At 40.9% G+C, this 27,414-nt stretch overlaps 2 protein-coding genes across 3 annotated transcripts; one reads left to right on the top strand and one right to left on the bottom strand.

Moving 5' to 3' along the window:
- Window positions 1-27,326, top strand: LOC110047044 (cilia- and flagella-associated protein 44-like). 2 transcript variants are annotated; one of them, XM_020752773.2, is made up of 36 exons: window positions 1-193; window positions 2,147-2,744; window positions 4,262-4,379; window positions 4,772-4,934; window positions 5,279-5,598; window positions 6,713-6,801; window positions 7,164-7,438; window positions 7,809-7,880; window positions 8,101-8,148; window positions 8,381-8,480; window positions 8,889-8,983; window positions 9,479-9,685; window positions 10,131-10,241; window positions 10,602-10,760; window positions 10,933-11,187; window positions 11,659-11,813; window positions 12,733-13,006; window positions 13,529-13,666; window positions 14,269-14,364; window positions 14,896-14,952; window positions 15,039-15,112; window positions 15,960-16,158; window positions 16,273-16,443; window positions 16,961-17,149; window positions 17,838-17,912; window positions 18,274-18,383; window positions 20,296-20,428; window positions 21,076-21,281; window positions 22,015-22,143; window positions 22,702-22,816; window positions 23,317-23,634; window positions 24,217-24,378; window positions 24,759-24,955; window positions 25,554-25,611; window positions 26,059-26,226; window positions 26,800-27,326. In XM_020752773.2, exons 1-36 carry the CDS (start codon window positions 191-193, stop codon window positions 27,127-27,129), a joined length of 5,967 nt encoding a protein of 1,988 aa, XP_020608432.2. In that variant the 5' UTR covers window positions 1-190; the 3' UTR covers window positions 27,130-27,326. The 2 variants fall into 2 exon arrangements, with proteins under 2 accessions (XP_020608432.2, XP_020608431.2); XM_020752772.2 differs by lacking the exon at window positions 1-193 and having other exon boundaries at window positions 759-2,744.
- On the bottom strand, window positions 18,659-19,436 carry LOC110047047 (uncharacterized). The gene has a single exon (XM_020752778.2). The coding sequence runs from the start codon at window positions 19,430-19,432 to the stop codon at window positions 18,659-18,661; it is 774 nt and encodes a 257-aa protein (XP_020608437.2). The 5' UTR covers window positions 19,433-19,436.
- Window positions 27,327-27,414: the final 88 nt, after the last annotated feature.

Raw genomic sequence — 27,414 nt, 5'->3', positions numbered from 1 at the left:
GCTTCCCTCAATCTGATAGACGGCGCACAGCGGACAGCCGTGCAGCCAACGTCGCTTCTTCATCAACGAAAAACAAAGAAGCTTGGCCACGAGCTTTCAACTTACGTTTAATATTTACTCTTTGAATAATGAGAACAATCCTCTCTAGAATTATACGAAATCCTATGATTTGATTTGAACGTGGAGTGTAATGGTAAGTAAACCCACTGATGTAGGTTTCATTTGCAGCTTTATAAAGCTTCAGCTTATTCAGACTTGATATTTATATTTCACCAGTACCAGATGTTTTTCGCCTGTCTACGGAACTGGCTTTGTAAAAACGCTACAAGATCTGCTTATACATATTCTGTAGTTTTTACGAGTGTGTGAAAAAGCAGTTTGAAAACGGAGTCAACGAACGCCTACTAAAAAGGCTACGTAGAGATAAATTTAAAGCACTTTAGCTAGCGTTTTTAACAGAAAGTCATTTCTGAAAATTTCCTAATTTCCCAATCATGCGGCTAATGCTGAGCTTATGGTTACACTTCTCGTTTCTTGAATAAGTGAATCTCGGTAAGACTTACGGCGGAGAAACCTCCCGGGAGAAGCTTAAACTCAAGCTCAAGCTTAAATCGATACCGATCTTATGAAAGGTTTCAAACGTTTACCCGGAAAAACTTTGGGAGATGTGAATGCCATGCCTAACGTGATAGTCAAGCTCTTCTTTTTCGATCGCTGGCCCTTACAGTGTGCTAGAGAAGTTATATATTTTATTTGAAATATAAATTAAAAATATCACCATGGCGACGAACTCAACTCAGTCGTTTTCAAAATGTCGGACAAACCCGAAGGCTCCGATACTCACATAGATTCACGAGAGGAAGAAAGTGAAGATACTTCAAAATCTCGTTCTCTAAAGAGTGCAACACATAAACTTAAAGCAGAAGCTTTACGGCGATTACAGCTTGGAGATGCTGACTACGATAATGAAGGCGCGAAAAATAACGAAGGGCGCGAAGGTTCGTCCCACGAAGAGACTGCTGTAGACACTGGAAACGATGGTGGAGAACAGAGCGAAATTGGTCCAGGAGAATCTGATGTCTTGAACAAGGAGAAAGAAGACACTGTAGATGTTACAGATGGTCGCGGTGATGATTCAAACGTCGACGAATCCCGAGAAAGTGGAGGTTTTGGTGAGGATTCAGCGAAACCCAACGACGAGGACATTTTGGGAGATTCTGTTGTTGGTGAAAACATAAAATCTAATCGACAGAATGAGGAGGGATCTGATATATCTGCGCATGTAGACGGTCAAAAAGATCCAAAGGTTAATGATCAAGGTTTAAGTAAAGGAAGCGAATCTCTAAGTGAGGGAGAAAACGTAAATCAAGGCATTTCTGATAAGACTGCGAATGAAGGCTCAACTCAAGGACACGGGGGTACTATGCGCTATTCAAGACCTGGATCGGCGAGCTCACGACCGGGATCAGGCAAAGCAAGACCAGGATCAGGGTCTGAAAAAACAAAAAAAGGAGAAGGAAGTAAACAGAAAGCCAGCAGTAGACCTGGATCTGGAGCTGGCAACAGGTCTAGGCCAGGATCGGGGTCTACTAAGGTACCTGGAGGTGGAGGACAAGAGCAGCAACCATCAAGCGGCAGACCTGGTTCAGGCTCAGGTAGCGGGTCTCGACCACAGTCAAGAAGTAAAAGAGGAGCTGCAGGTAAAGATGGTGGAGCTCTTGTGCAAGATGAGTCTGCCAGTGGAGGTGTTGGAGAAGATACCTCAAAGAAAGATGAGGCCTCTCTGGGTGATGGAACGAAACAAACTGCACAAGATATTTCTCAATCCAAAGAAAGCAAGGATAAAGCCGAAGAGGCAACTTCTTCAGATAACACAAGTGAAGGCGTGTCGCAAACATTGGGCATAGGATCGGCTGAACCAGGGCAAGATCACTATGGTGATAAATCAAATTTAGCAGGCTATGATATTGTACATGATAACAATGCTGAAAAGTTAAGTGGTGATAGTAAATCTGAATCAAAAGAAACTGGAGGTGATGATAAAATAAGCGATGATGTATCACCTCCGATGAATGAAGGAGCAGAATCTAAAGATCAAGGCATTGATTCTAAACAAAGTTCTGATTCTCTTTCCAACAATAAACAGGATTCTGAAGCAGCAGAAGCTGGTAAAGATTCCAAGGAAGACAAACAGTCCGAAGAAACCAAAGGTGAGAACCAAACCGCAAGCAGTTCTGATCAGCAAGGAGCAGATGATGCAAAGACTAGTGAACACAAAGGTGCATCGGAGGCATTACAAGGAAAAGATGGTTCTAAAGAGGGTAAAACTGCTGAGGGTGAAGAAACCTCAGTGGCAGTTAAAACTGGTGACAAAGATGGATCAGTTACAGAATCTAGTGTAGAAGGGAAAGAACAAGATGGTACTGCATCCAAATCAGGTTCTGGAGCTGCTGAAGGTGATAAACCAGAAACACAAGCAGATCATGGAGATGGTGGTCAAGATGGTGAAGAAAAATCCTCCGATAAACAAACTGCAGAGAAAGGCAGAATTGATGATGCTGCAGTAGATGAGACTGCGGAAAAGATATCAGATGGTAGTGAGAAAAAGAAAAAGAAGAAAAAGGCAAAGAAGGAGGGTACAGAACGGGAAGAAAGCATGGAGGATGACAACGATGAAGAAGCTGATGAAACAGGAATGGCTGGTAACGAGGCACAAGTAGTTACAGCAAAGCAAACTGAATCAGGTAATAATGTATGTAATAAGAATTAGGATATCAAAATAGTAGAGAGTGAAACGGTGAAAAACTCACTGTTTCATGAAATTTTGCTAAATTGCAAAAATGTTAATCATTACTTAACAAACAATGTAAATTTTTTGAGTTTTTTCACTTGTAAGGCAAGTTAGGCTACGGTGCTGAAATGGTTGGGATGTTGGACTTCAGAATATATGGATTGAATTCTGGGCAGGGTTATGTTTAGCTATGTTCTTGAGCAAGACTTTACTGTCACAGTTATGTTCTCCACTCAGAGAGGGTACAAGCTAATTTGTTACCTAGGGTAGTCTTTGAAAAGTGCTTGGTAGGGGTGAGGGTAGGGAGGTGGGGTCACCTATACCTGCCATGTACTACACTCCCATCCATTAGTGATATCATTAACTACATCATGTGACAGCAGTGAGTGATGGAATACAAGCCACCATTTGATTCTTTCATGAAATTTAAGTACAATTGCATAAATTACATCCTCACATCAATTAGGAATGTTTTCTCATTAGGTGTGAGCATGTAGTTTATAAATAGTTGTACTCTCCCATCCATTAACAATATCATGAGTTGCATCATGTGACAGCACTGAGTTATGGGACACAAATCACTATTTGATTCTTTCATAGAAAAATGTAATTGCACAAATTATATGTACATGCTTACATTAAGATTGTTTTCTCATTGATTAACCAGTCTCAACTGCCTGGTGGGACTTTCATGTGATGGCAATAGGATGGTCATTGTACCTTTTTAGGAGTAAATTTGTTAATTGGTACTGCTTAGGATGTAAAAATCTAAATGAACTGCCATAAGAGTTATAGTGATGTCTTTTAGGGTTTGAGCTGAAAAATTGTTGGTGTCAAATACTTTTTAATTTACTTTAGAATTTCATAACCCCCTAGGGGTGCAAATGATTTGAGCCACATCAACAAAACAAGATTCTGGTACCATTTAGGGTTTCTTTTCAAAATTTCTGAAGAGTTCCCTGATCGTTATGACTTGTAATACTCAAGGGGAGTCCTTTCCTTGGCTCAACTACTGGTCATATTCCTTTCAGGCTATGTGTAACAAGAGTCAAAGTTTACCTCACACACTTCATGTAGCTTTGACCCTAAGTCCACAATAAGCAAGGGAGGCATGGTGGCCTCGTGGCCAGTGCGCTTGTCTCCAGATTGAACAGTCTAGGTTCAAGTCCTGACCAGGGTCATTGTGTTGTGTTACTGGGCAAGACACTTTACTTCTCACAGTGCTTCTCTCCACCCGTGTGTATAAATGGGTACCAGCGAATTTGATGCTGGGATAACTCTGAGATGGACCAGCATCCCATCTAGGGGAGAGTAGAAATACTCCTAGTCACTCTATGCTACTGAAACTGGAGATAAGCACCAGCCTGATGGGCCATTTGGCTCGTATGTACAGACTTTACTTTGTCCTTTTACCCACAGTAAGCAAGTAGTGAAAACTAAAAATTTTCTTTTTATTTGTTTTTGTCTCAGGAGAAGTTGAAGAAGAGCCAGAAAGAATTCTTCCTGATGATTTCTATTATGATTTTGATGACCTTGTCTCAAAGGCTTTTTCAACAGAGGGCATCCCACCAGAATTATTATCATTTCAGTATCCTTTCAACAATCACAGGAAATATATATCATGTTTATGCAGTAGTAGTTTGTAATTGAAATCACTGATGCCACCACTTCATTTCCATACTATTAGACTGTGTGCTAATAGACCATTTTACAGTTGTCTGCTCAGTGACCCAGCCTTTGAATGGCAGTGAGGCTGGAGGTGACCTTGTTTTGATACAGACCTCACTGCTTTTGTTGCGTAAATCAAGTTATTCTAAAGCTAACTACTTCATGTTTAAATGAAAAAAAGCAGAGAGGTTTGCATCTAAGTATGGTCACCTCCAGCCTTGCCTGCATTTACAGGCCAGGTAAGTAAGCACACAACTGTAAATGGCCTATTTATACTGGATACATTCCTTAACTCCTCTCTTTCTTTACAAGTCATTCATTTGGTTATGAGTGTACCAAGAGATCAAACCTCCATGTCTTGGATGAGAATTCTGTTCTGTTCTCAGCTGGAAACACTGTAGAAATTCTCAATCTGAAAACGCAGGAGCAGACGCACATCAGGACAACAGGAGGTGGTGGAATTGGAGCTGTGGCAGTGAGTTTGTTAATTCTTAAATCAAATAAGCAATCACCGTCATTAAGATTTGGGGAATACTAAATCTACATGTAAGACTTGTGTTGGGACTCTGGGAATCAAAGGCATCATCAAAAAATTGAAATATTACCAGACCCGTGAAATTTGACTGCAAATCTGGAAGTTGCATATTTTTCTGAAAGACCATCTATATTAGACCCTTCATGACCCCAGCAGAACAAATTGTTCTCTCAGTTTAAGGAAATGAAGAGAAGGGATGTACAACTGGTTCAACGCTTCTAAACAACTTTTCCACCATGTGTATGAGTAAGGAATCAAATTGCTTATTCCTTTTTCTCCAACAGATCCATCCCAGTCGAAAATATTTTGCTGTAGCAGAGAAAGGAGAGAAACCCAACATAAATATCTTTGAGTACCCCTCACTCAAGCTGCACCGAATTCTCCGTGATGGTACAGAAGAAGCTTATGCTCATTTGGACTTCTCGCCCCAAGGAGACAAGCTGGCATCTGTCGGCAGTGCACCAGATTACATGCTCACTGTGTGGGACTGGAAAAATGAACAGGTCATCCTAAGGTCCAAAGCATTCTCGCAGGATGTTTACAAAGTGGCATTTTCTCCTGAGGATGAAGGCCATTTGTGTACAAGTGGCTCCGGACATATCAGGTATGTAGACTACATGTATACATCTGTCTTACATTAAATTAAGAAATAAAAAACATGTACCATGTTTCTGTATCGAGTTTTAGTATAAATCTACTAGCGTTCTATCACAAATGCCGTTCTCTGATTGGCTACACTACTCAATTTCTATTCAGTGATAGATAGTGAGTAGCGTAGCAGTGTGCCCTTGTTAACAAAATGACGGCTGCTTCTTCTTGTTTGGAAAGTGTCTGCATGTGAAGAGGATTTAGATAAAGTTTTGAATGACTAATAGATTTATACTAAAACAGTGAGATTGTTCGCTCTTGATTTCTATGCGTGATAGAAATCGAGAGCGAATAATCTAATTATTTAATAGAAACATGAGTGGAATTTCGGAAGAATGAGAAATGCTTCCATCATTACGTCAACAGCTCATGCTAACTCTGTGCTTCTATTGAGTGATAGGAACATGATTTTGAATCAATCAGCTGTGTATTTTCTTTGTGCTATTTTCTAAGTATGTTAACTTTATGAATAAAACAAAGCAAATCCCCTTCAAGTGGGCATCTCTAGTTACTGTAATAGAGATCACTAGTGCATCAGGCTGTCTCCATTGATAGACACTTTCAGTTGGGAAAATTCCACAAGCAGGTACCTCCAAAACAATTTGTGCAGAGTTTGATAAAATGAGGGAACATCTGTTTAATCCCATCGTTAATCCACCCCCTACATTTATCTCAAAAAAGGTTACAAATACCAGAAAGCTGGAAATTGATTTCAGAGAAGTCAAGTACCTGTCCAGCATAATTCCGAGGTTGAGGGATTGCAACAATAGAGAGTTTAAACATGATGTTTACGGCAGACAGCAAAGATTACCTCTGATTTTTTATTCTTTTCTTGTAATCCTTATCTAAATCCAGGCTGGAAATAACAGTCGGTCATTGTGAAAAAAAAAAAAATTACCTTACATGTAAATTCACAAAAAAATTTAAAAAATAAAAGAAATAAAAAATAAATAAAAAATAAGTTTCTTTTTTGCTGTTTGCCATTTGATGTAACATCATGCTTGATCTCTCTAATGGTGTCAAATATTAATTAATTTCAATTGGTGGTAATGCTTGTAAACCTTACTCAGATTTTGGTCAATGGCAAACACATTCACTGGATTAAAGTTGCAAGGACAAATTGGAAAGTTTGGTGCCAAAGAGCTGTCAGATATAGAAGGTCAGTGTTGTTTTACTGATAGAAAAGAAATGGCTGTATTGCATATACATTGTTCATTGTGAAATTCAGAAAACTGCGCACATCAGGAATATTTATGGAAGGTTGTTGTGTAGCAAGTAGTATGTCAGTCTTTGTTGATGCAAAAATGCCGCAATGAAGGCTAGTGTCAACACCAAAAAAGGTCGGGTATCAGTGAAAGGACAGTGAATTTACCTTTCATGTAGTTTATCAACTTCAAGTTGAGAATGAGTCATTTGACAGGTGTTTCCCTTCTGTGACAACACAACAGGACACAACAGGACACAACAGTTCATGTAAGTTGTGAACTAATTATTTTTTGCTGAAATGATTTTAACATACAGGTTTTGTTGAGCTTCCTGATGGTAAGGTGCTGTCAGGATCTGAATGGGGAAACATGCTGCTCTGGGACGGCGGCCTAATTAAAGTGGAGATTTCCAAGAAAGGCAGAAAACCTTGTCATGTCGGAATGATAGAACAGTTCTTCATGGATGAAGGAGAGCTTATGACTATTGGTGTTGATGGTTTTGTGAAAGTTTGGGACTTTGAAAGTATTGATAATGCTGACACTACAGAGGAAGGACAGCTGTTTGAGATGGATCCAATGTATGAGTTAAAGGTAGGAAAATGATACAAGAAGATGAAGTACTTATTAACAACATTTCCAGAGCTTTTATTTTAATATTACTGGTACTGAAAGGATTTCAGGTCATCAACTGAAAATACAATAAATTATAAGGCAGTTTTTTGCTTAGAGGCAAAGTTGGAACTTTGTAGCTGATTGAGTTCAGTCATTGGCTTGGACCTCCTGTGCAAGCCTTGACCCACTTGCAGTAATCCCTGAGTGAGCTTCAGGTCATCCCTCTCTAGGCTTCATCTCAGAATTAGAAATTTTTATTATATTCAGTAATTCCAGTTTTATCAAATGTTTTGGATGGTTTAGAGTAAGTCATGTTGCTCAATATTTACTTATTTAATACTTCTCACAGGTTGGCACTGATGTTAAACTCATGTCAATGGTTAAAGCTGTAAATACTGAAGCTCCAATCTGGTATGCCCAGGTAAATATAATCTTTTATTTTTACTCTAGTTTCTCAGTGGTCTGGAATCGAAAGACACTGAAAGAAATGCATGGAAATCTTTTATGAGAAGAAATATTCTCAGGTTAAGGAAAAAAAAATCCATTTTGCTCATGTCAAATTTCTGTTTCTGTTTTATTATTAACTGAAAAATAATGCGAGGAATTGTTTTAAAAGGTTGTGTTTTTTAAAACTATTTCAGGATGCTTCTGGTGGTATATGGAAGTTGGATCTATCATTTACCCATACGGTAAGCATTCAAATTATGAATGTTCTTTAGTTGTATTGTACCATGTACACATCTTTTTTTCTAGTCACTTGTCTCTGTAGATGCACAAGGTAAGATGCACAACCTTGTCCTCTCACCTGTCTTGTTTTTAGTCACATGAATTCTGTGATACTAAAGAAGAAAAAAGGTAAATGTTAAGGACAATTCATCATTGACTCCTACATTTAATACTGTGGCATTTTTTTTGTAACAGAGTCATGCACCAGAGAGGATGCACTCTTACCATGCTGGACCAATCACAGGCCTTGACACTTCCCCAGTTGCTCCTTTTGTGGCCACAACAGGAGTGGACCGTAAGTGAATTTATGATCTGGAAATATTTCACTTGCATAATGGGAATCTACCAAGCAAGGAGGATTCCTGAACAGAATATTATGACTAGACAGAACATACAGAACATTTCCCATACACGGACACCCGTCTCTGGGAACGCTACCCTTGCCATGCAGTGGTATGCTGTGTATACACCTATCCAAAGGGACTCATCCTTACAAGTAAACATTGGCTGACTCTTCAAGTCACACACAAATACCACATCTTTTAACCTCTGGTAAGGTTGTCTTAAAGGGTTAGCAAGACATGATATATTACTCCAATTAGGGGTTACTTCTGACAGGAAAACACTCAAATGTAGACTAAATCCCTGTAGGTCCTTTTGTGGCAGGATTGACTATAAGTGGTTAAATTTATATTTTTTACAGATACAGTTCGAGTCTATGACTACCTTTCCAAGACACCCATGTGCCAAGCTAAGTACAACTCAGGAGGTTCAAGCTTGCTTTGGGTTCCTAAAGAGGTAAGTTTGATGATAGCATCTGTAAACACAGTGAGACTCTGATCTCAGCAGTCAAAACGACAAAATTAGTTACACTGGAGTCATATATGGAGTGATTATGAGCAAGTGAATTGTGTTATGCCAATTGTAAAATTTTGGGGAAAAGTCGGGGACATGTATCTGTAATTTATTATGTGAAACAGTCTGGTACTTTGTGTTTCTTGCTGAGTTCCCTGTAAGTGTGATGATAAGTACTTACAGCTACTTATAACTGGAACCTAGTAACCTGCTCACGCTTACCATTAGTTTGTCAGGACTTATCAATTTTAAGATGGTAAGAACTCATAATTTATCATTTTGTTGCAAATTAAATTTTTCTACTGCAGATTTGTAGATATGTATGCCTTCTAATATTATTTGCACTTGGAAAAAAAGTAGCTGGATAAGAGGGAGAATTCTCAAAGTCTTCTTTTGCAGCTTTCTTGTTTACTTACTTCACTCATTCAACTCTCATAGGTGGATTCTAAGGGTACCAAACTTCTCACTGGTTTTGCTGATGGTGTCGTTCGTTTACTGGCGCTAAACAAGGTGGACCCATCTCAACTAAGGAGCAAGAAATCCAAGCTAAAGTATGAGTTGAATCTGGAGCAAGTCTTTAAACCTCACACAAAGCCGGTCACTGCAATAACCATTGACAATCAAGGAGAGATTCTCGCCACTGGGGTAAGTGACTAGATCTGTTTTTGAGGCACCTGAGAAGATTAAAAGTTCGTGTCTGATGCTTACACGTAACATGAAAGCTGCCAAAGTTTCTACTACGAAGTTGCTGAAGTCAGAACAAAATTGCCTTTTGACTAGATTTGAGACGCAATTTTGTCTTTGTCTTGCATAAATTTGGAAGCTGGATGGTGTTTTTTATATAGTGCGCAATGTAGTTGTGTGAGGGGGAGATGGGAGGGTGTTAGCTTGTTAAGGTGATTCTGACTGGTACTATTTGTCCTCTACCTACCTTAAATTCCAGGATAAATACTGTGTTTAATTCTGAGAGGCCTTTTAAGTATAGATTTTTCGAAAGATTGACCAAATTTCAAATGAGCCAAACCTTATTATTCTTAATTTTTTTTTTACTTCTAAGGTGAACAAGGTTTCTTTTTTTCTTTCTCACCAGAGTGATGACTGTACAGTATTTTTCTTCTCTGTTGGAGACACATACAAACCAATTGGTTTCATCGAAACTGCTTCTCCAGTTGTGTCTATAGAGTGGTCGAAGGACAGAAAGGTAAATAGTATATAGAGGAGCTTCGTCACAGTTTCTAAATTTTGTCGTTTGTAATCCGTTTTAATCTTCTACATCCTTAGCCATCCTTGTTTATGGTTTATTATTATCTCCCTGCTGTTTTCTATCTTTGTAAACTACTATTTTCAGCTTTCCTTCTAGGTAGAGGTAATTTTGTACATGGCCAACACGCCTTGACTGAGCTCCTCTAATATTGAATTTGATCTTTATGTGTGAATTGTTAAATAGGACTTAGTTACTGGACGTCAGACTAAGTTATTCAGTCATTTTTTCTTTAACTTTGCTTCTAATTGCCGCACAACACGTGATTTCTACTGTGATGTTTTATTTATTTGTCACCAGTCTCCAAAGAGTGTACTCATCAGCTGTAAAGACGGCACCGTGCTTCATGTCGAAGCTCCTGCTTCTGATAAATATGACACAAGTAAGACTTATCACCTCCCCCTGACCAATCTGAAGACCAGAGAGTATCACTTCACGAGTGTCAAAGATAAATTGAGGGTGAGCTACTTTTAAATTTTGTTTGCAGTCAATTTATCTCTTACGGAATGACTTCTTGATACTCCTGGCCTTATTCTGACAAGGTAGGCCAGGTCGAAAGATGTCGTCTATGCAGTTGTGAGTTCAGTTTGTGAGTTTACATGCTATCGTTGATATGTTTAACGTTACACAGAAAGCCGAAGAAGAAGCACAAAAAGCCAAAGAAGAAGAAGAGAAACGGAAAAAGAAAGAAGAAGAACGAGCACGTAGAAGAGCGCGAGGTTTAGAAGACGAAGAAGAACAGGAACAAGAAGAAGGAAAAAAGGAAGGTGAAGAGGATGAAGAACAGAAGGAAGGCGAGCAAACAGAAGAGGAACAACATCGAGAGCCGGGCGAAATTATCAAAGGATTTTATTACGGCAAACCGGATAAATTCTGGGTTTCAATGGTGAGTTGTTACTACCTTGTGCTGTAAAATGAAAAGTCACACTTTTGCTGTAAAATCTAAAGCCCTGTCCAAATGGGAAATGTTTGGTGGTCAAACACGATCAAACATTGTTTGGTGACCAAACAAGTCGATTTTTTACTGAGTGGCCAAACGGTATCATACATGTTTGAACGAACAAAATGTTTTACAGTGTTTGAACAAATATTTGACGTCGGTCAAATTTTATCAAACACCTGACAGTAGTGTCCAAACGGGAAAATGTTTGATCACCAAACAATGTTTGACTGTGTTTGATCGCGAAGCATTTCTCGTTTTGGTCGTTGCTGTGTATCAATTGACAGCTTGGCGCAGTCGCGCAAAATACGCGTTGTGAATGAGGATAATTAATAAGGCGCCAAAATATTCCTGCAGGTTTAATTTCCTAGCTAGCACTTTTGAGCGGTAAGTTTTAAAATGATCGTCTCGTTTCAGGACGGATGGGATGCCGGTTACATGTACGAGTGTGAATTTGACGACGGCAAGAAACCTGTTCCTGCTGAAGGACAGGAAGATACACGAGATGAACCTGTGAGGTCCATTCCTGTGGATAACAGTGATGATAAGCCAATCAGATCTGTGTGCTTCAGGTAAGATGATTCCGCGTTTTTGTCTTATTAACAGTGCGGTTTAGCTGAGTCAGTGAAAGTTCTTTAAGCGCAGTTTGGCCACGAAAAACCGCGAGTTGACCGGGCTAGCTGAGACGACATATGCTCCTTTGCGCTTTTTCACTTTTGTTTCTTTTCCAAGGGAGACATGTGAGTGGCGCACATTTAGATGTACTACTAGTTGCAGCAGCGCGAAAAACCATACCTCTTGGCCTTTCCTTTCCTTTTCTCTTGCCGTTTATAGCGCTGCTACTCAACTAAATGAACGCCTGAAACAGACTTGCATTGTAAAGTACAAGGATCCGTGGTTTGTCTCTAATTACATGTACATGCAGGTCAATTTTGCCCGTAAAGGAAGTCAGGTGTCAGAATTCGACGGTTATCGACGCCCAGCACATGTAGATGGTTGTAAAAAATTGTTATTCGTACTCCCCCATCTATTTTTTCTCTTTCCGCTTTTCTCGCTCCTCCTAACTGGCTACACAATCTTTGACTACATGTAAATGTTGGAAAAACGTTTCCCATCGAAATTCTATATTATTGCAACAAGAGTTTTGTAAATTTTCCAAAGCAATTTGCGAAAATCCTCATTTTCCAAGTTTGCGAAGACTGTTAGTGTCATTAGTTGTAGGTAAACTCACTTTGTGACGTGTTCATATCATTTGACGAGTGTTGTTCTCTGAAATAAAATATTGTTGAATGTCATAAGGAAATTTGTAACTATGTTGATTCTAAAAGGAAATCTGATGATACGGATGCGTGTTACAATACAATTAAAATATATTGATGCGCCAATTGGTATATCAGGCTTATATTTAGTACACTGACAGAAACAAAACTGTAATTCTTATACTGTGCAGTCGTCAATTAACACTCAGGCTTTTCGCCTTTCCTGTTTCAGTCACTCAGGTAAATTCCTTCTTCTTGGAATAGATAACGGAGTCATTCGTATCCATCCTCTCGATGGCTCGAACGACTTTGAACACTTCAGCTCATTCTGGGCGCTAAATGTGCACGACAACCATCATGGCGGCATACGACACATCAAGACGAGCTTCGATGACAAATATGTGTTCACGGCTGGACAGGACGGCAACTTCTTCGTGTTTCGCTTCATGGATAAGGCAGTGAAAGGACTCAATGTGCCACATAAGGTCTCTATACCGTCAGCAAAGGTGAGATAAGCTGAGATGAATATCCAATCATTTATTCTTTGCTATGTTTGATCGACAATCCGGGTTTAGTGCACACTACACCGGAGAAATTTAAAAGCGCATCTTTATTTCTAAGGTTACGCTTACCGTCCACACTAATCCGTCACGAAAACGGAGCTTTCCGGAAACGCTCTTCAAACCGGAGGAATTTGAAAACGCTGGATTTGCATTTTAAAGTGAACGGAAAACATTTTGAAAACGGAGCTTTTTGGCAGCGATAACGTCACGATGATCATGTGATTTCCTTGACTGAGTTTTCCTCAAGTACAAATCCAAAATGACCGATTATTGTTACGTTTTCAAATTTTCTCTGGCGAAGTGCGGGCGGGGCCTAAGATAAGAATAGTAAAATGGTAAAAGAAACTTAATTCGTGTTGTAGTTTACGAAAATGACATTGTCTAACCAAAATTAAAACTTCTTTTTTGTTGGAAACTTCTTGTTTCTCTTTAGAACATTGGTTTTTTTTTTCTGATTATTTTTAGAAATTAATCGGCGAGGAAGGTGAAGAGATAGTAAAGAAGATAGATGATATTGATGATCCAAACCACTACAGTATTGAACTTGAGAAACAGAAAGCAGAGCACGATCGAATGGTCAAACTTGCTGAGGAGAAAAAGCAGGTAATTTTTTGTTTAGTCGTTATTTCTGAAGTTTAGCGCGAAGTCGCGCATGTTGGACCTCGTGGACCCCTCGTGGTTTCTCGTGCGAATGGTCAAGTGTTGTATTGGTGTCAAATTAAACATCAAAGCAGTGAGAATAATCCAGTGTTTCGGATGGTCAAGACTGGAAGAGAACGGGACGAATTACACTTGAATGAAGTTTATTTCAGTCTAAAATTAAGGTCCTAAGCCTGTTTATTGCTAGCCCACGAGTGATTGGTGCGATGTTTCCTGACACCCCCCACCCCAGGCGCCCTTGCCAGCCACTGCATGATGCGGTGGCTGGTTAGACTTTCTAAAAGTCCTTTCCAATAATTCTTCCCTGGCCTGTTAGTTTCGCCGCTCGCGCTCGAAGATTTATGCTCTCGCTTCGCTCGAGGGAGATAAATAAGTCAAGGATTAAGAAAGTGTCGACTTGTGGCAAGTCTATCGCTGGCTTGATCATGTTGGCAGTGATATTTCTTTCTCCTTTAATGATTGGTGATTTATACCTCTGTTGAAAATGCAGCTTCAAATATTTCTTGTTGTGTTTTGTATTCTAACGTGAACTGTACTTTTCTCAGAACATTCGTCGAAAGATAGGAAATCTGAGACGAGCTTTCAAAGAGTTAATGACCAAGAATCAGAAACTTCCTCCTCACGTTCAGATTACACACGATGTAAGTATGTAAATAAAGTAGACAACTACAGTTGTAAGAAGCAGCTTGATCGAGAGTTCAAGGCTATGAGGTTGGAATCAAGCCTTCCTTAACTTTGCCCACTGGCTGGGTTTCTCACATATCATTCCTATTTTGAACTGGGCTTAATCTGTTACAAATTCAGCGAGGTGGGGTTCCTAACGAGCTAATGTTTATACTCTCGTAACGCTGTGCGTTTTTGTTTCAATAAATGTGAACTTTGATTCTCGCATAACTCTTAAACAGCTTGCTTTTATTAGCGCCCCATCCCTGTCCACGTGGTTCAAGCCTTTCATTGTGAAACTTTATCAGGACCGGGCTACAGAGGTCTTTCAAGAAATTCTACCCAAGATCCTACCTTGTAACACCGGAAAATACCACCTTTTGGTCCCTAATGTTCACTTCATGATAAAAAACACTCTGTATTAGGCTAAAAGAGACTAAAATTCTTTACCTAAACTTAGTAATACCCAGGACGAAAAATGACTGTCGGCAATACCATTTCATTTCCAGGAATTTGAAATCGACCCCGATCTCATCAAAGAGCAGAAAGCGGAGGTTGAAGCTAAGGTAAGTGCATATTTGATTAATTTTCTGTCTCTTCAGTAATGACCGAGTCCAACTATCGCTAAGTTATTGTCATATTTGTCATTTAGATTGAGCTTGTTCATAAAGAGATGGCATGGGAAGCTGAAAAGCAATCAATTGGTCTGAAAAAACTGCAGAAGAGGTGAGAAGTTTGGTGTCGGTTAATTCAAACACTGTTAAATGGTGATCAATTTTGTGATCGCGTGTTGTCAACAGGCACAAGTTTAATTAGAGAATTTTTTCGAGTGGGGGTAAAGCTGTTGGAGTTGTTCGCCCGTTTTATTCTTTAAGTTTTATTCTTCCTAGCTTTAGGCCCCGTTCACACTCCGTTGGAGAAATTGGAAAACGGTGTTTTCACTCTGAAAACGCATCAAATGTTTTCTGTCCACATTACGTCGGAGAAATTTGGAAACGCAACAATCAGTGGTCATTTTGGATTTGTGTTTAAGGAAACTGGGGCAGGGAAATCACAAGATTATCGTAACGTCATAGTTTTCGAAAAGCTCCATTTTCAAAATGTTTTTCGTCCACACTGAACAGGGACTAAAAGTAAAATGCAAAGTCGGCGTTTTCAAATTCCTCCGGTTTGAAGAGCGTTTTCAAAAAGTTCCGTTTTCATGTCGGATTAGTGTGGACGGTAGGCCTAACCGTAGAAATAAAGATGCGTTTCCAAATTTCTCCGGTGTATTGAGGACGGGCCCTAAGCACCATTGTTGATGTTGTAAGTATATCTACATTTTTCACTCGTTGGTGTAATCATATCGTTCTTCACGTGCTTTCCTTTCACTCCGTGTCCATGTTCCAAATATATTCCCCTGACTGGGTGTTACACATTTCTCTCAATGCCTCTTTTGGGAATTTCGTTTTACATCACAAGAGTATCACATAGATGATAACCTTCTTTATGCTCATCACCTGCTTGCTTCACAATGTAGTGATAATGTAGTCAGAAATAACATTTTTATCAATGATGGTACTTTCTTTGACAGATTCAAAGACGAGGTTGAATGTGACCGGATCGTCCTCCGCGCGTTTCTCACTCCACACCTGGTCACGAGCTTCAGAGCAGCTAAACCCGACTATCATCACCAGCTACTACAGGAGGCCGGTGGGGCAGGGGGTGAGGGACCTGACGGGGGAGGGCACGGGAGAAAAAGCTTTTCTAGTGGAGCAAAGAATGCAGCACAGGTAAGGTTTTTTGATCATTAATTACCAGTGCTGAGGGTCTGTAATTAAAATAGTTTACGTTGATGGTCGTAAAGTAATGTTAATGTGGCATTGGTGTTGTGTTGATCAATGCAGCTAAAGAGACGTGGAACTCAAGACAAGATGACTCTAAACCAGCAACAGCAACAACAACAGCAGCAGCAGCAACAAGTTCCGGCATCACAGGGACAGCTGGGAAGTAAAGTGGCGAATGCACTGGCCAAAGCCGAGGCTCGCAGACAGAAGAGACTAGCCAGACAAGCTGAGGTATGTTTTAAAGTAACAACATAAAATTATGTAATGCGCAAGAGTTTATGTGCGCCCTACACAGTTCATGCAGGTACCCAAGAGATTACTTATTGTCTGTCGATTTTAGTTTAGAAGAAGACTTTTATTTGTGTTGTGTCTTGAAACTGTCACGAATCAGTACAAAGATCATGCTGAAAAATTTCTTGTATGGTTTTTATTTTTGATTCGTTTTGATGTATAATAGGTAACTGCGCTCTAAGACAGTCAATACATTTTCTGCTCGTATTTTAGCGTCACATTCCTCACCGGATTTTCTGTGTTACATGTCGGAGGACGCTTATTGCGAAGTCTTGATCGGTCTTTTCTTTCTATTTATATTTTACGGAAATTTAAATATTCTTTATTTACTATTCTTTAGGGTCCGTATGCGATCCACCCGTGCTTCGTTGTACCTGTTTTGCGGATATATAAGTGGTAAATAATTTACGTTCGCTTGAACGAAGTGAAGTAGAACGTAATTATATTTGTGTTTCAGTGGGACGAGTTGTATCGTAACAAGCCTGACGAAGGTTATCAAGATCCCAAAGACGTGGCAGCGATAAAAGAAGCTCGAGAGAACATGGGCGACTACAAACTCAAAACAGCTAAAGATTATGTTGTTCCCGAAAGCTTGAGAGTGAACGCAGAAAAGAAGAGAATTCAACTGTTGAACTTACTTGACCAGGTAAATTGTGGCTTTTATTGACCTCGGTCATTCTGCTTCATCTTCCATAGCAGTAAACAAAAACTGTGCAGTCCAATTTTGCCGGGAAATGAGAGGCCCCCAAGTTCCTTGCTTACGTGCGAGCCGAAATGGTGGGAATTTTGTGGCCCTGCGTAGGTCGAATAACAGGCATTGATTGGTTAGAAGTTGACAGTTTTACTTGTTTACGTGCTTTAAGGGTTCTTGCCATATTTAAGTCTGAATTTCAGCCAACCTTTTTGTCTAGCTGAAAAGAATAGTAGTTAGAGTTCTTGATGACAATACTACATAACTGGCTATTTGCCGACTCATGGTGTATCAATTTCTGAAGCAATGTCGAACTGTAATAAATTTAAGGAATATCAGAAATTTATTAGAAACTTTAGAACGTATTTCTGTCGTTGTTCAAGTTTGTCGATGCTACCCCACCATCTCCTGTCAATAGACTAGTTTCGTATTCTTGGTTTTGGACTGGAACTAGCTTGCAATGGAGGCTCAGCTCATGCGGGGGGGGGGGGGGGGGATATCGTTGAAAAGAGATTTTAAAATGTCATTTACATTACATTTACATCGAACCGTTATTACTGGCTCTTCTCTGACCCAGGAATGGGTCTCGATAACTTCTCGATATGTCTTTCTAATCCTATTTCGTTTCTTACGTTGTTTACAGATTCATCATTACAAGTTCCAGTTCAACCAGTCGTTTTTATCGCTCCGCGACAAGAAAATCAAGATTATCAAAGAGGTCAGCCATCTGTAGTGCTTACTTCCTTGACGTTTGACAAGTGTTTGCTATTTTATTATTGGTTGTTTCTAGAACCGACCAATGACTGCTGACAAACTTTACACTGACGAGTCTTTCAGCCAATACCATCATGTCTAAACTGACCAATCACTTTAAACGGACCAGACTTAATGACATCATCGACTGACAAACACTTATTCACTTGACTCTGAAGATGACCTCCGCTCAGGTTGTCGAAACGTCAGTCACCAATAACAGTTCTTTTCAGAATTACTCTCATCTGGACGATCACAGCACAAGACGAAATGTTTTAGTTCCACAAAGGTAAATACCAAACCCGCTTTTTGTTTTCATTTTTCAGTTGAAGGAAACCGTCGCGGAGCTGGAGGAAGTCCAGCAGAAGATCGACCCGTACTCTAAACGAACCATCCCGAAAATTCCCGAAATGATGCCCGACGAATGTCCCGAAAAGTAAGTACGACTTGAGACTTCTATCAAAGTCATCACAGAAGCTGATAATTGAGGCAGCACAAGTCGAAACTCGAGGCACAAAATTGCAAGAAATGGTTGTAACGCTGGAAAAGTATCATTACAAACGACTGGATGAATGAAGCAATCCTGTTTATTGAGTATTTAGTAAGAATTTTACAAGGAAATGTTAGATGATGCTCAGCAATTTTCAGTCAACCCCGAACAAACAGAAAAATTACCCCCCCCCCCCCCCAGAAAAACAAAAAAAGAAACAGTTAGTCGGCCTTCTCGGACTTTGTACAGTGGTCCTCATGCTTGCACCAGTCCCTCTCCTGACAAATCTCATCGCAGTATGTGATTCCATGGCATCCGCTGCACATCAACATGATAGTGCTGAGTTTTCCACAGTTGGCGCATTCCCACGTGGCACTCCCTTCTACCTTATTGACCTTCTCCTTTCTCCTTGATTCTTCAGGCTCGAGCGCGGCCATTTTCCTTTTTCTTGCTGCAGTAAACTCCCGGATGGTTTTCTCTCGTGTCTGTTTTCTCACCCTCGCGATCTCCGCTTTGTGTTGTCGCCGCATGCGATCTAAGGCGCCTTGTAGCTCGTCGTTTTTGTCGTGAATCAAAGATTCAATAGATTGTTTGGCCCTCTGGTAAACGGTGTCAACAGCTATTCGACTGGATTCCTTCTCCTTCTCGATCTGCTTCCGAAGAAGTTCTTTTTTCTTCTCGATCTGAGCTTTCTCTTCTTTGATTTTAACGGACGCCACCACTGCGGCTGTTTGTATAACGCTCAGCTGGTATTCCTCAATTAGGTTCGCTGTACTTTTCTGACAAGAGGCCATTGCATCTTGCAGCTCTTTAACCCTCACTAGTAGATTTTTCGACATCTTTTCCTGTTGTGTAATCCTTGAATAAAGCAAAATCTGGAGAGACGAGGTTGTATTAACTCGCGCGGTGGACCGTTTATTTGTTTTGAAAATTTGTTTTCGGTTGTCATGGTATCTTTGTTGACGCGTTTTTTCGACAGTGCGCGCGCGCGACATAAAAAAGTTCGAGCGTTGCGTATTTCTGATACATATTTTTGAAGATGCGTTGAGATCAATGAAGCACGTCGTAACGAAAGATACTTTTGGAGTTTTTTGAAACTTTGTTCCTCTCAAAACAGTTGTTTAGAAGCCACTGAATATTCAACTTCTCTCTCTGAATTCTTTTCGCAAGCGGTCGATAGCAGAGCGTTTATTGTTTTGCCCTTTTAAACGATCACGGAACGGGGCTAAGCTTAACGATCAAGGGCATCAAATACGTTTAAGAGTAAGATTTTGGCTTGAAAGTCTGACATGCGACCTCAAAAATGGAAACTCAAAACAATAGCAACATACATTATGCAAAACAAAGTTTCGAAACTTCATGCTCCATTGAGAAAACCATCCTATTGGCTAAATCCGTGGTCACGCAGACTAAGTTAAAAACTTGGGTCCACTTGCGACTCAGTTTGGCCAGGCTTTGCGTGCACTTGCGTTGACTTGTGATGACTTGCGCTCACTTTGGTCGAGATCAAAGTTGCGCGCAAGTCGATGCAAGTTTTTCATCGTTTGGCTACCCAACCCAAGTCAACGCAAGTTGAGTGACGTCCATTCGTTGTTATAGCAACCTATTAGCCGATGAAATTCAGGATTTGTCTGCGTGATGGTTACGGTTTGGCCGAACGTAGCCTTGAAATGGTTGTTTTTGCGACTTGCGTTTTTGCGACTGGCAAGGAAACTTGCGAGTCCGTTTGGCCACCCAACGCAAGTCTCTACGCAACTTCAACTTGCGGCTATAAATGGCGCGGACGTTATGCATGTGCGCGTGAAGTCACACATTTCGTTTGAACTTCCACTGATTCTTTCTCCTCTTCTTTCTGCAGACGTCTTGAATACACACGTGAACAGCTCCTTGAGTTCAAGAAACAAGTGGACGACAAGGTCGGTCAAGGTCAAGGTGAAGAGCAAGGAGGCGGCTTTGGAGGATTTGGTGGATTTGGCGGAGGGAGCTCTGAGGTGAGTTTCGATCTTTCTCTCGCGCTGCTTACTTTTCAGTGTTTTTAAGGCCTCGTCCACACCACGCGGCAGGAATTTGGAAACGCAACTTTATTTCTACTGTTAGGCCTACCGTTCATACTAATCCGTCACGAAAACGGAGCCTTTCGAAAACGCTCTTCAAACCGAAGGAATTTTAAAACACCGGCTTTGCGTTTACGTGTGGACGGAAAACATTTTGAAAACGGAGCTTTTTGAAAACGATGACTCGGGATAATCACGTGATCTCCTTGCCCGAGTTTTTTTCAAAAACAAACACTGCGTTTTTAAATTCTTCCGGTGTAGTGTGGACTGAAAACATTTGATGCGTTTTCATAATGAAACCTCAAATTCCTCCAGCGTAGTTTGGACGGGGGCCCAAAAGGTTACGAATTCGTTCGAGGCGGCAGAAAAGTCCCAGGATGCTGGCTCTCTGATTAGCTGAAAACTTTGGAAAACCAAGAAAATACTGTCAAAGCTAAGGAAAATGTAACGAAACTTTATCTAGTGAAAATGGTACCTTTTCACTGTAATTTTTTTGTAGAAAAAGTGTAATTAGTGTAAATGTTTGTATTGTTTTCCAAATCGTCCTTTTATCTCACATTAATATTCACTACCTGTCATTTCAGCCTTCAAAACCGGCGGCGGCTCTTAGCAAGCCAGGGACACAGCAGAGGGACCGTTCTATTTCCTCCGTGTCTGTACATTCCTCTGGAAGGCCCAAGTCCAGTTTGAGTACCTTAACAGACAAGGGAAGTCCTGAACCTGCCATAGAAGAAATCATCGAGGAACCTTCTGTCTTGGAACAAGAGATACAGTATGAAGAGCAAATCAGGTTAGATTGGAATTTTTTGTTTCAGGAACGAGATCCATTGCTCTTGGCAATCGTTATTCTGCTAGTCACGACGTTCGGGAATAATCGTTTCGTGACAATCAAAACAACGGACTGTCACGCACTGTTTTTATTTCACAACCGATGCAAGCGTTATTTTGGTAGTCAAGACGCTCGGGAATAATTGTTTCGTGACAATCGAAATTACGGACTGTCACGCATCGTACAAACCGTCTTGACGCATCTATTTTTGATTTGCCGTTTCAGTTAAAGAGTTTTTCGAATTATTTTTTAATACTTAAAACCAAATTAATCACAGCGGCATATCGCTACGTCAGCGTAAAGTATAATGAACCAATCAAAACGTACAGGAAAATCGTGTGACTTGGGGCCAAAGCGGGGGAATCGTGAAGTCCGTGGAAAGCGCGGGGAATTTTGGATTTTACCGCTGGCAAACTGCTGGCGAATATTTAACCGGAAGCAAGCGCGGAAAACTGGTAACCGTTGCCAGTGCGGTAAAAGTCTTGTGAGCTAAACGATGGGTGTTTTGTTATTTTGAGTGCGATGGGTCGAGAAGCCAACATCTTCAACCTCAATAAACCGTTCTCCGTGCTGTAAACAAACAAGCGCATTTCGTTTTTTCTACTCTACGACTGCATCTTGACGGTAACAACCACAAACAATTCAGACATTTTACGAAAAAAAGTCCTGATTATGCTGTTGTGTTTTTTTTCAGGCTGCAGTATGAACAAGATGTGTTAATAGACAAGATCACCAGCACACTGGAAAAATTCGACGCGGATCTGAGATACCTGAGACACGAAAAAATACACCTGGAAGTCGCTGTGAAGTGCGCTGACCTCAGGTAAGATTCCCAGTGCCAGGCCCCGTGCACACTACGCCGGAGGAATTTGAAAACGACGCTTTTACCTTGAAACTGGATCAAACGTTTTCCGTGCACACCACGCCGGAGGAATTTGAAAACGCAACTATAACCGGTCGTTTTGGATTTGTGTTTGAGAAAATCTCCGGCAGGGAAATCACAAGATTGTTGTGATGCCATCGTATTCGAAAAGCTTCGTTTTCAAAATGTTTTCCGTCCAGGCTAAAACGCGAAGCCGACGTTTTCAAATTCCTCCGGTTTGAAGAGCGTTTTCGGAAAGCTCCGTTTTGGTGACGGATTAGTGTGAACGGTAGGCCGAACCGTAGAAATAAACTGCTTTTTTAAAATTCCTTCGGCGTAGTTGCGGACGGGGCCTCAGTAAACAGATTTTAATGAATGGCTTGGGCCAGTAGTAAGTATTATCAACTCTTATTGTCAATAAAATATGTGATAAATCAGTTATTGCTGTAAAATATACCCCTGTTCTGTTTGTGAATAACTACCACTGGAATATTTGATATATTTATTTTCTGTCGACAGGCAAGTTACTCTGTTTGAAGAGTTCATGCTGCTGAAGGAATTTGAGAAAAGAGAGAACAGCTTCGCCAACAAAGTCAACACAAAACTTTCTGAGAAAGACGAGATGCAGGAGAAGGTAGGACAAATACCTGCTAAAAATGTTCGTAAAGTAGATTGTGGCGCAGTTGATTGGCACAATGCCCTTATGATCCTATCCCTACCTAATTAGAGAACGTCCCGTGTCAGGTTTAGATTGACTTAGACGCCATTGGAATAAACGTCTTTTTTCTGTCTTCCAATTGCAACGAGAGAGTTCAGTTGAAGCTTTCTTTGTCTCTAGCTCAGATTTAAAAGTCAGGGTAGGCATTTGTGTTATAAGCCGTGGCCAGGACGACCAAGTCGAAATTACCACCAATATACTATGCAAGTTGTCCAACACATCAGTATAGGACGAAATGAAGTGAACACCCACTTTAACGGGAACAGAAGTTTCCAAAACCTAGACTTAAAGTGTCAGCTCCTTCGTCTCTTCCTGAGTACCTTGTCGTATTTTTTTTCGTGCTCTGCAACTGTTGCAAGCACACGGATGATTCAGCAAAAGCTGCAGTATTGACTGTGCCGCTTTTCCTGTTTTAGGTTGAAGATTGTCAAATGAAACTAGACTCCAAGAAACAAGACATAGAAAAGCTTCAAGAGCAAGAGAAGGCGCTTTACACCTCGTTCTCTGCAGCTCTCGGCGAGAATAACAAGTTTGAGTCGTTTTTGACCCGCGTGTTCAAGAAGAAAATCAAACGCGCGAAGAAGAAAACTCAAGCCCAGGAAGGCTCGGACGAGGAAAGCGAAGATGAGGACAGCGACGAGGATTTATCTTCAAGTGATGAGGAGGACTCTGATGCAGAGGAGTTGGACGACAGCGTGTGTCCACCTGGATGTGATCAGGCATTGTTTGATCAGGTATGAAACTAGAGCCGCGCGTGTGGACACCTTAGAGCGTGACTACTTGCTGTATCGCGCGCGTGGTAAAAGTGCGCGCATTTCCTTGCGTGTTCTTCCTGAACCACTCCGACCTTATCCCCGAAAGTCGCGCCTTACATTTGCTTTTTTACTTGAAGTGTAGTCTACGTTCGATCAGGCAGACAGTCCTCTGCGAGGACAAGAAGTGCCAGTTTCTCTTGTATACCTGTCTTCTGTTTGCTTGTTTGTAGTCTGATTAACAACGTAAAAGGACAGGAGAAGCAAGTCTCCAGTTATAAATCATTACTGAATTCAAAACTGACAACAAAACACTCGGTTGAGTCCCGGTTGGCAACCGGGACTCAACAAGGTGTTTTGTGGTTGTGCTTGTTTTCTAGATAATAGTTTTGCTTTAATTGTTCTCACTCCACTTTTGTGGCAAACCACAATCAATCTAAAATGTTTAGTGTATTTTACGGCCTATTCTTACCTCGTCACTTTTATCCTTATCACCGGGAGGTAGTGGGCCGAGCCTATTCTTAGCTCTGTTATAAAACGTTCTTCTCTTTTCCCTCATTCAAGGTGTGTCAGCTTCGCGAGCGTCGTTTAGACTTGGAAGAAGAACTAGCCGAGGAAAAGAAAACGAGCGAGACCCTGAAAAAGGAATACGACGCTCTAGTCAAGAAAGCTAAGGTCATCGACAGCGCGCTGAAAACAGCTGAAGCTGATTTGGAGGCTTTTCAGGTAACTACACACAAGACATCTTTAAATAAGAACCAAGTGTGACTCGACTATGATCTAGTATGAGATATGTACTCTTTGTAAGCAAAATAATTGACGAGGTAAGACACATCTTCTCGTGATTCTAAAGTATGAGCACATCGGCAAAAACTCTTCACTAGAATTGTGACGACTACTTCGTTTTTCCCGCCAAAATGACGCCGGTTTAAGAGCGTACACTCAGGGTCCCTGTGTTACTATCAGAAAATCCTATCCCGATTCATCCCAAAGGAACACACCCTTAAAGCTTTCGCCTTTAATGAGTTTTTTCGCCGACTACCAATAGTTCACACGCTATACTTAAGGAAATAAGCGGACTAAAGCGTTTCCTTTTTTCCTTTCAGCGTGAAAAACAACAGAAGCTGAACGAGTTGGACGTAGTAGTTGTGCTTCGATTTCATCAGATCCAGTACATGTTGAACAGCGCTCTACCACAGGATCTGTCACAATGTCTTGTGTTTAACAGTCCAGAGCTCGTCCGACTACAACACAGAATTAAAGAACTGGAGAAAGAGAAGGCAGAGCAAAAACGACTTTACAGGTAAACATTAAGTGTCATTTGTGTGATTGCGTTTAGAAAGACCATTGACTCTTCTGTTCAAATGTTGTTTATCGCGCTCAATGCGCTTAGCTAAACCTAGCTAGTTCACATGCATGCCTCTTAACTGAGAGAAAGTAAACATGATAGGCTTAAAAAATCCCAACTGGCTTAATACAGACCAGTTGGCTATTTACAAGCATGACCGAGGAGTTGAACTAGGGTTTACCGAGAAACAACTCCAGCCTAGTTGTCAGAGCGGAACTTGAACCCCCGACTTCCGGATTTCAAATCCGGCGCCCTAACCACTCGGCCACACTGCCTCCCTTCTGTGCTGTTCAAATCCAAGATGGCGGCTGTTCCGTCCAGAGCCGTCGATATCGTGGAATCCAATGTAATGCCAGTTGCCCAGGCGTTACATTTTTGCCCGAGATTAGTTTGAGTGTGTTACGAGCAGAAGTGGGTTTGGAGTAGTAATAAAAGCAATATTTAAACCGTGCTATACCTTGCCAAAATGTCATAAATAATAATAATAAATAATAATAATAATAATAAGAGATGCGCGAGAAACTTTGTTAACGGAAGTATCGTTGCTTTCCAGGGAACATCGCCAAACTCACGTGCAGCTCATCCGGGACAAGAAAGTCCAGGAAACGAGGGTAAGAATTCTGTGATTATCTCTGTATTTAATAAACCGCTGGAATCCCAGCACTGCCCCTGACTTGGGTCAAACAGTGACCCTATTTTTGAAACCTGTTGGAGAGCCACAGTTAATGACGTGGCGTCAGATTTTAGGACAGGAGACTAAATAGTTATCGAACAAAAGCAGCGTACAGTGGAATCCCGTTAATCCGGTCACCAACGGGCCACAAAAATCTGGCCGTATTAATTAAAGGGGTTCTTTAAATTAGAAAATGACTGACCGAGCTTTTGTTCGGACCAAAATAAAGTGGCCTTACTAACAAGGCGGCCGGGCGGGCTTCCACTGTATTTGTAAACAAGGATTTATGGCTTAAGGTTAGTGTACTAATTTCGTCAAGGTTTATTGGCCACATTGTGTAAAGTAGCATCACAAGCTGATAACCCCTTAAATGATTTCCTTGCAGATTGGCGACTTGGAAGAGAAAGTCCGTAACATGTTAATGCTGAAGTTTGGTCGGTTGGTGGATTTGGAGAAGCTTGAGACTGTCACAGTCAACAGGACGGTAGAAGAACTGAAGGAAAAACTACGGCAGCAAGAGTCCAAGAGCGCCGCGGAGATCGCCAAATGGAATGTAAGCAACACTTCATTGTCCAAGACGAATCTATTTGAAACTTGCTTTTGCTTCGGTTTGAAGTTTTATTTAGGCTAAGCTTTTCAAGTTTGATCCCCGTCATGTTCATTCCAAGCCATCCTTCAATTGTACTATCATTTGGAGAGTTTTGAGGTAGGGCGACATTTCAGAACTATAGAACACCCTGTAAACACAAGAAGGGGCCTTTTGAGGACATATAGCAACAACAGAGTGACGCACTGTATGCAGGAGAGTACATAGCATCACTGAAAAGTGTTATCTTTATATTGCAACGTGCAATTCAACAAGTTGAACAGCGGCGAAAACTTTCCGCCAACTTTGCGGTGTACGAGCTTAAAAGCATTCCGTAACGCGAGAGGACGTCTTCCCGAACGTGGGCTTCATATCTCAGCTACACACCCCTATTACATGCTCCCTCACTTGAACAGTGCACGATTTTACTGTTGAAACATGTCCCTTAGTGAGTCGGCACCTCACTTTCCATTGTGCGATTTTTGCTAGAAACCTCTCAGACCCAGAAATTGAGCTCACTTAGTGGTGTGTGTTTTTCAGGTCAAAATTGATTCATACAAGGGCAAAGTAACTCAGCTGACTCGTGAAAACACACAAAGACTGGACACCTACACTGTTCTACTACAAGAGAAGAAGGAACTGGAACAAATGCTGAACTCACGACAGAAATCCCTGGGGACCGAGTTTACCGGAAGTCGCAAGGCCGACATCCGGGAACGACAGCGATTGGTTCAGTTGGTGCAACTGCAGGCTCAAGAAATCGACGCTCTCAAGGATGAAATAACGCTGCTATCGCGAAAAGGCGGGCACATACTCCCCCCGGCACAGCCACCTCTCCCCCCTGGACAGACGCCAATACCCAATCAATAATTCCACATTGTATTTGAATACCTTAATTTTGAGTGGAAAAAACTGTAGTTCTTTGAAGTGCGTGGAATCTTTTATACATACATTGTAAATACAAGAATGATGACTAACTTTTAGTCAGGATTTTAAAGACAAGGTTGTATCGCTTGCGAGTTGTAAGCTCCTAATATAAATAAACAAAGACGTTGTTTTGTTTGAAATGTTGTTGGGTCCTTTAATTGTAATGAAAGGTGAAGAATTGGAGGGTTCCACCGAATAGCGGCGGTGATAAGGGTTCGAGTTATTCTG

This window comes from Orbicella faveolata, unplaced genomic scaffold (genome assembly GCF_042242905.1).
Source record: "Orbicella faveolata isolate gen_17 unplaced genomic scaffold, um_ofav_v1 contig_25, whole genome shotgun sequence".
In the NCBI taxonomy this organism is placed as follows: Eukaryota; Metazoa; Cnidaria; class Anthozoa; order Scleractinia; family Merulinidae; genus Orbicella; species Orbicella faveolata.
Note: the sequence above shows the minus strand (reverse complement) of the source record. Positions and strands in the feature narration are given on the sequence as shown.

Bases quoted from the DNA above. Each gene is read 5' to 3' on its own strand.
- LOC110047044 (XM_020752772.2), top strand. From the start codon at position 812: ATGTCGGACAAACCCGAAGGCTCCGATACTCACATAGATTCACGAGAG. The intron at 8,481-8,888 runs GTAAGTGAATTT...TATTTTTTACAG, and splicing joins GGCCACAACAGGAGTGGACC to ATACAGTTCGAGTCTATGAC. The intron at 14,953-15,038 runs GTAAGTGCATAT...TTTGTCATTTAG, and splicing joins AAGCGGAGGTTGAAGCTAAG to ATTGAGCTTGTTCATAAAGA.
- LOC110047047 (XM_020752778.2), bottom strand. From the start codon at position 19,432: ATGTCGCGCGCGCGCACTGTCGAAAAAACGCGTCAACAAAGATACCAT.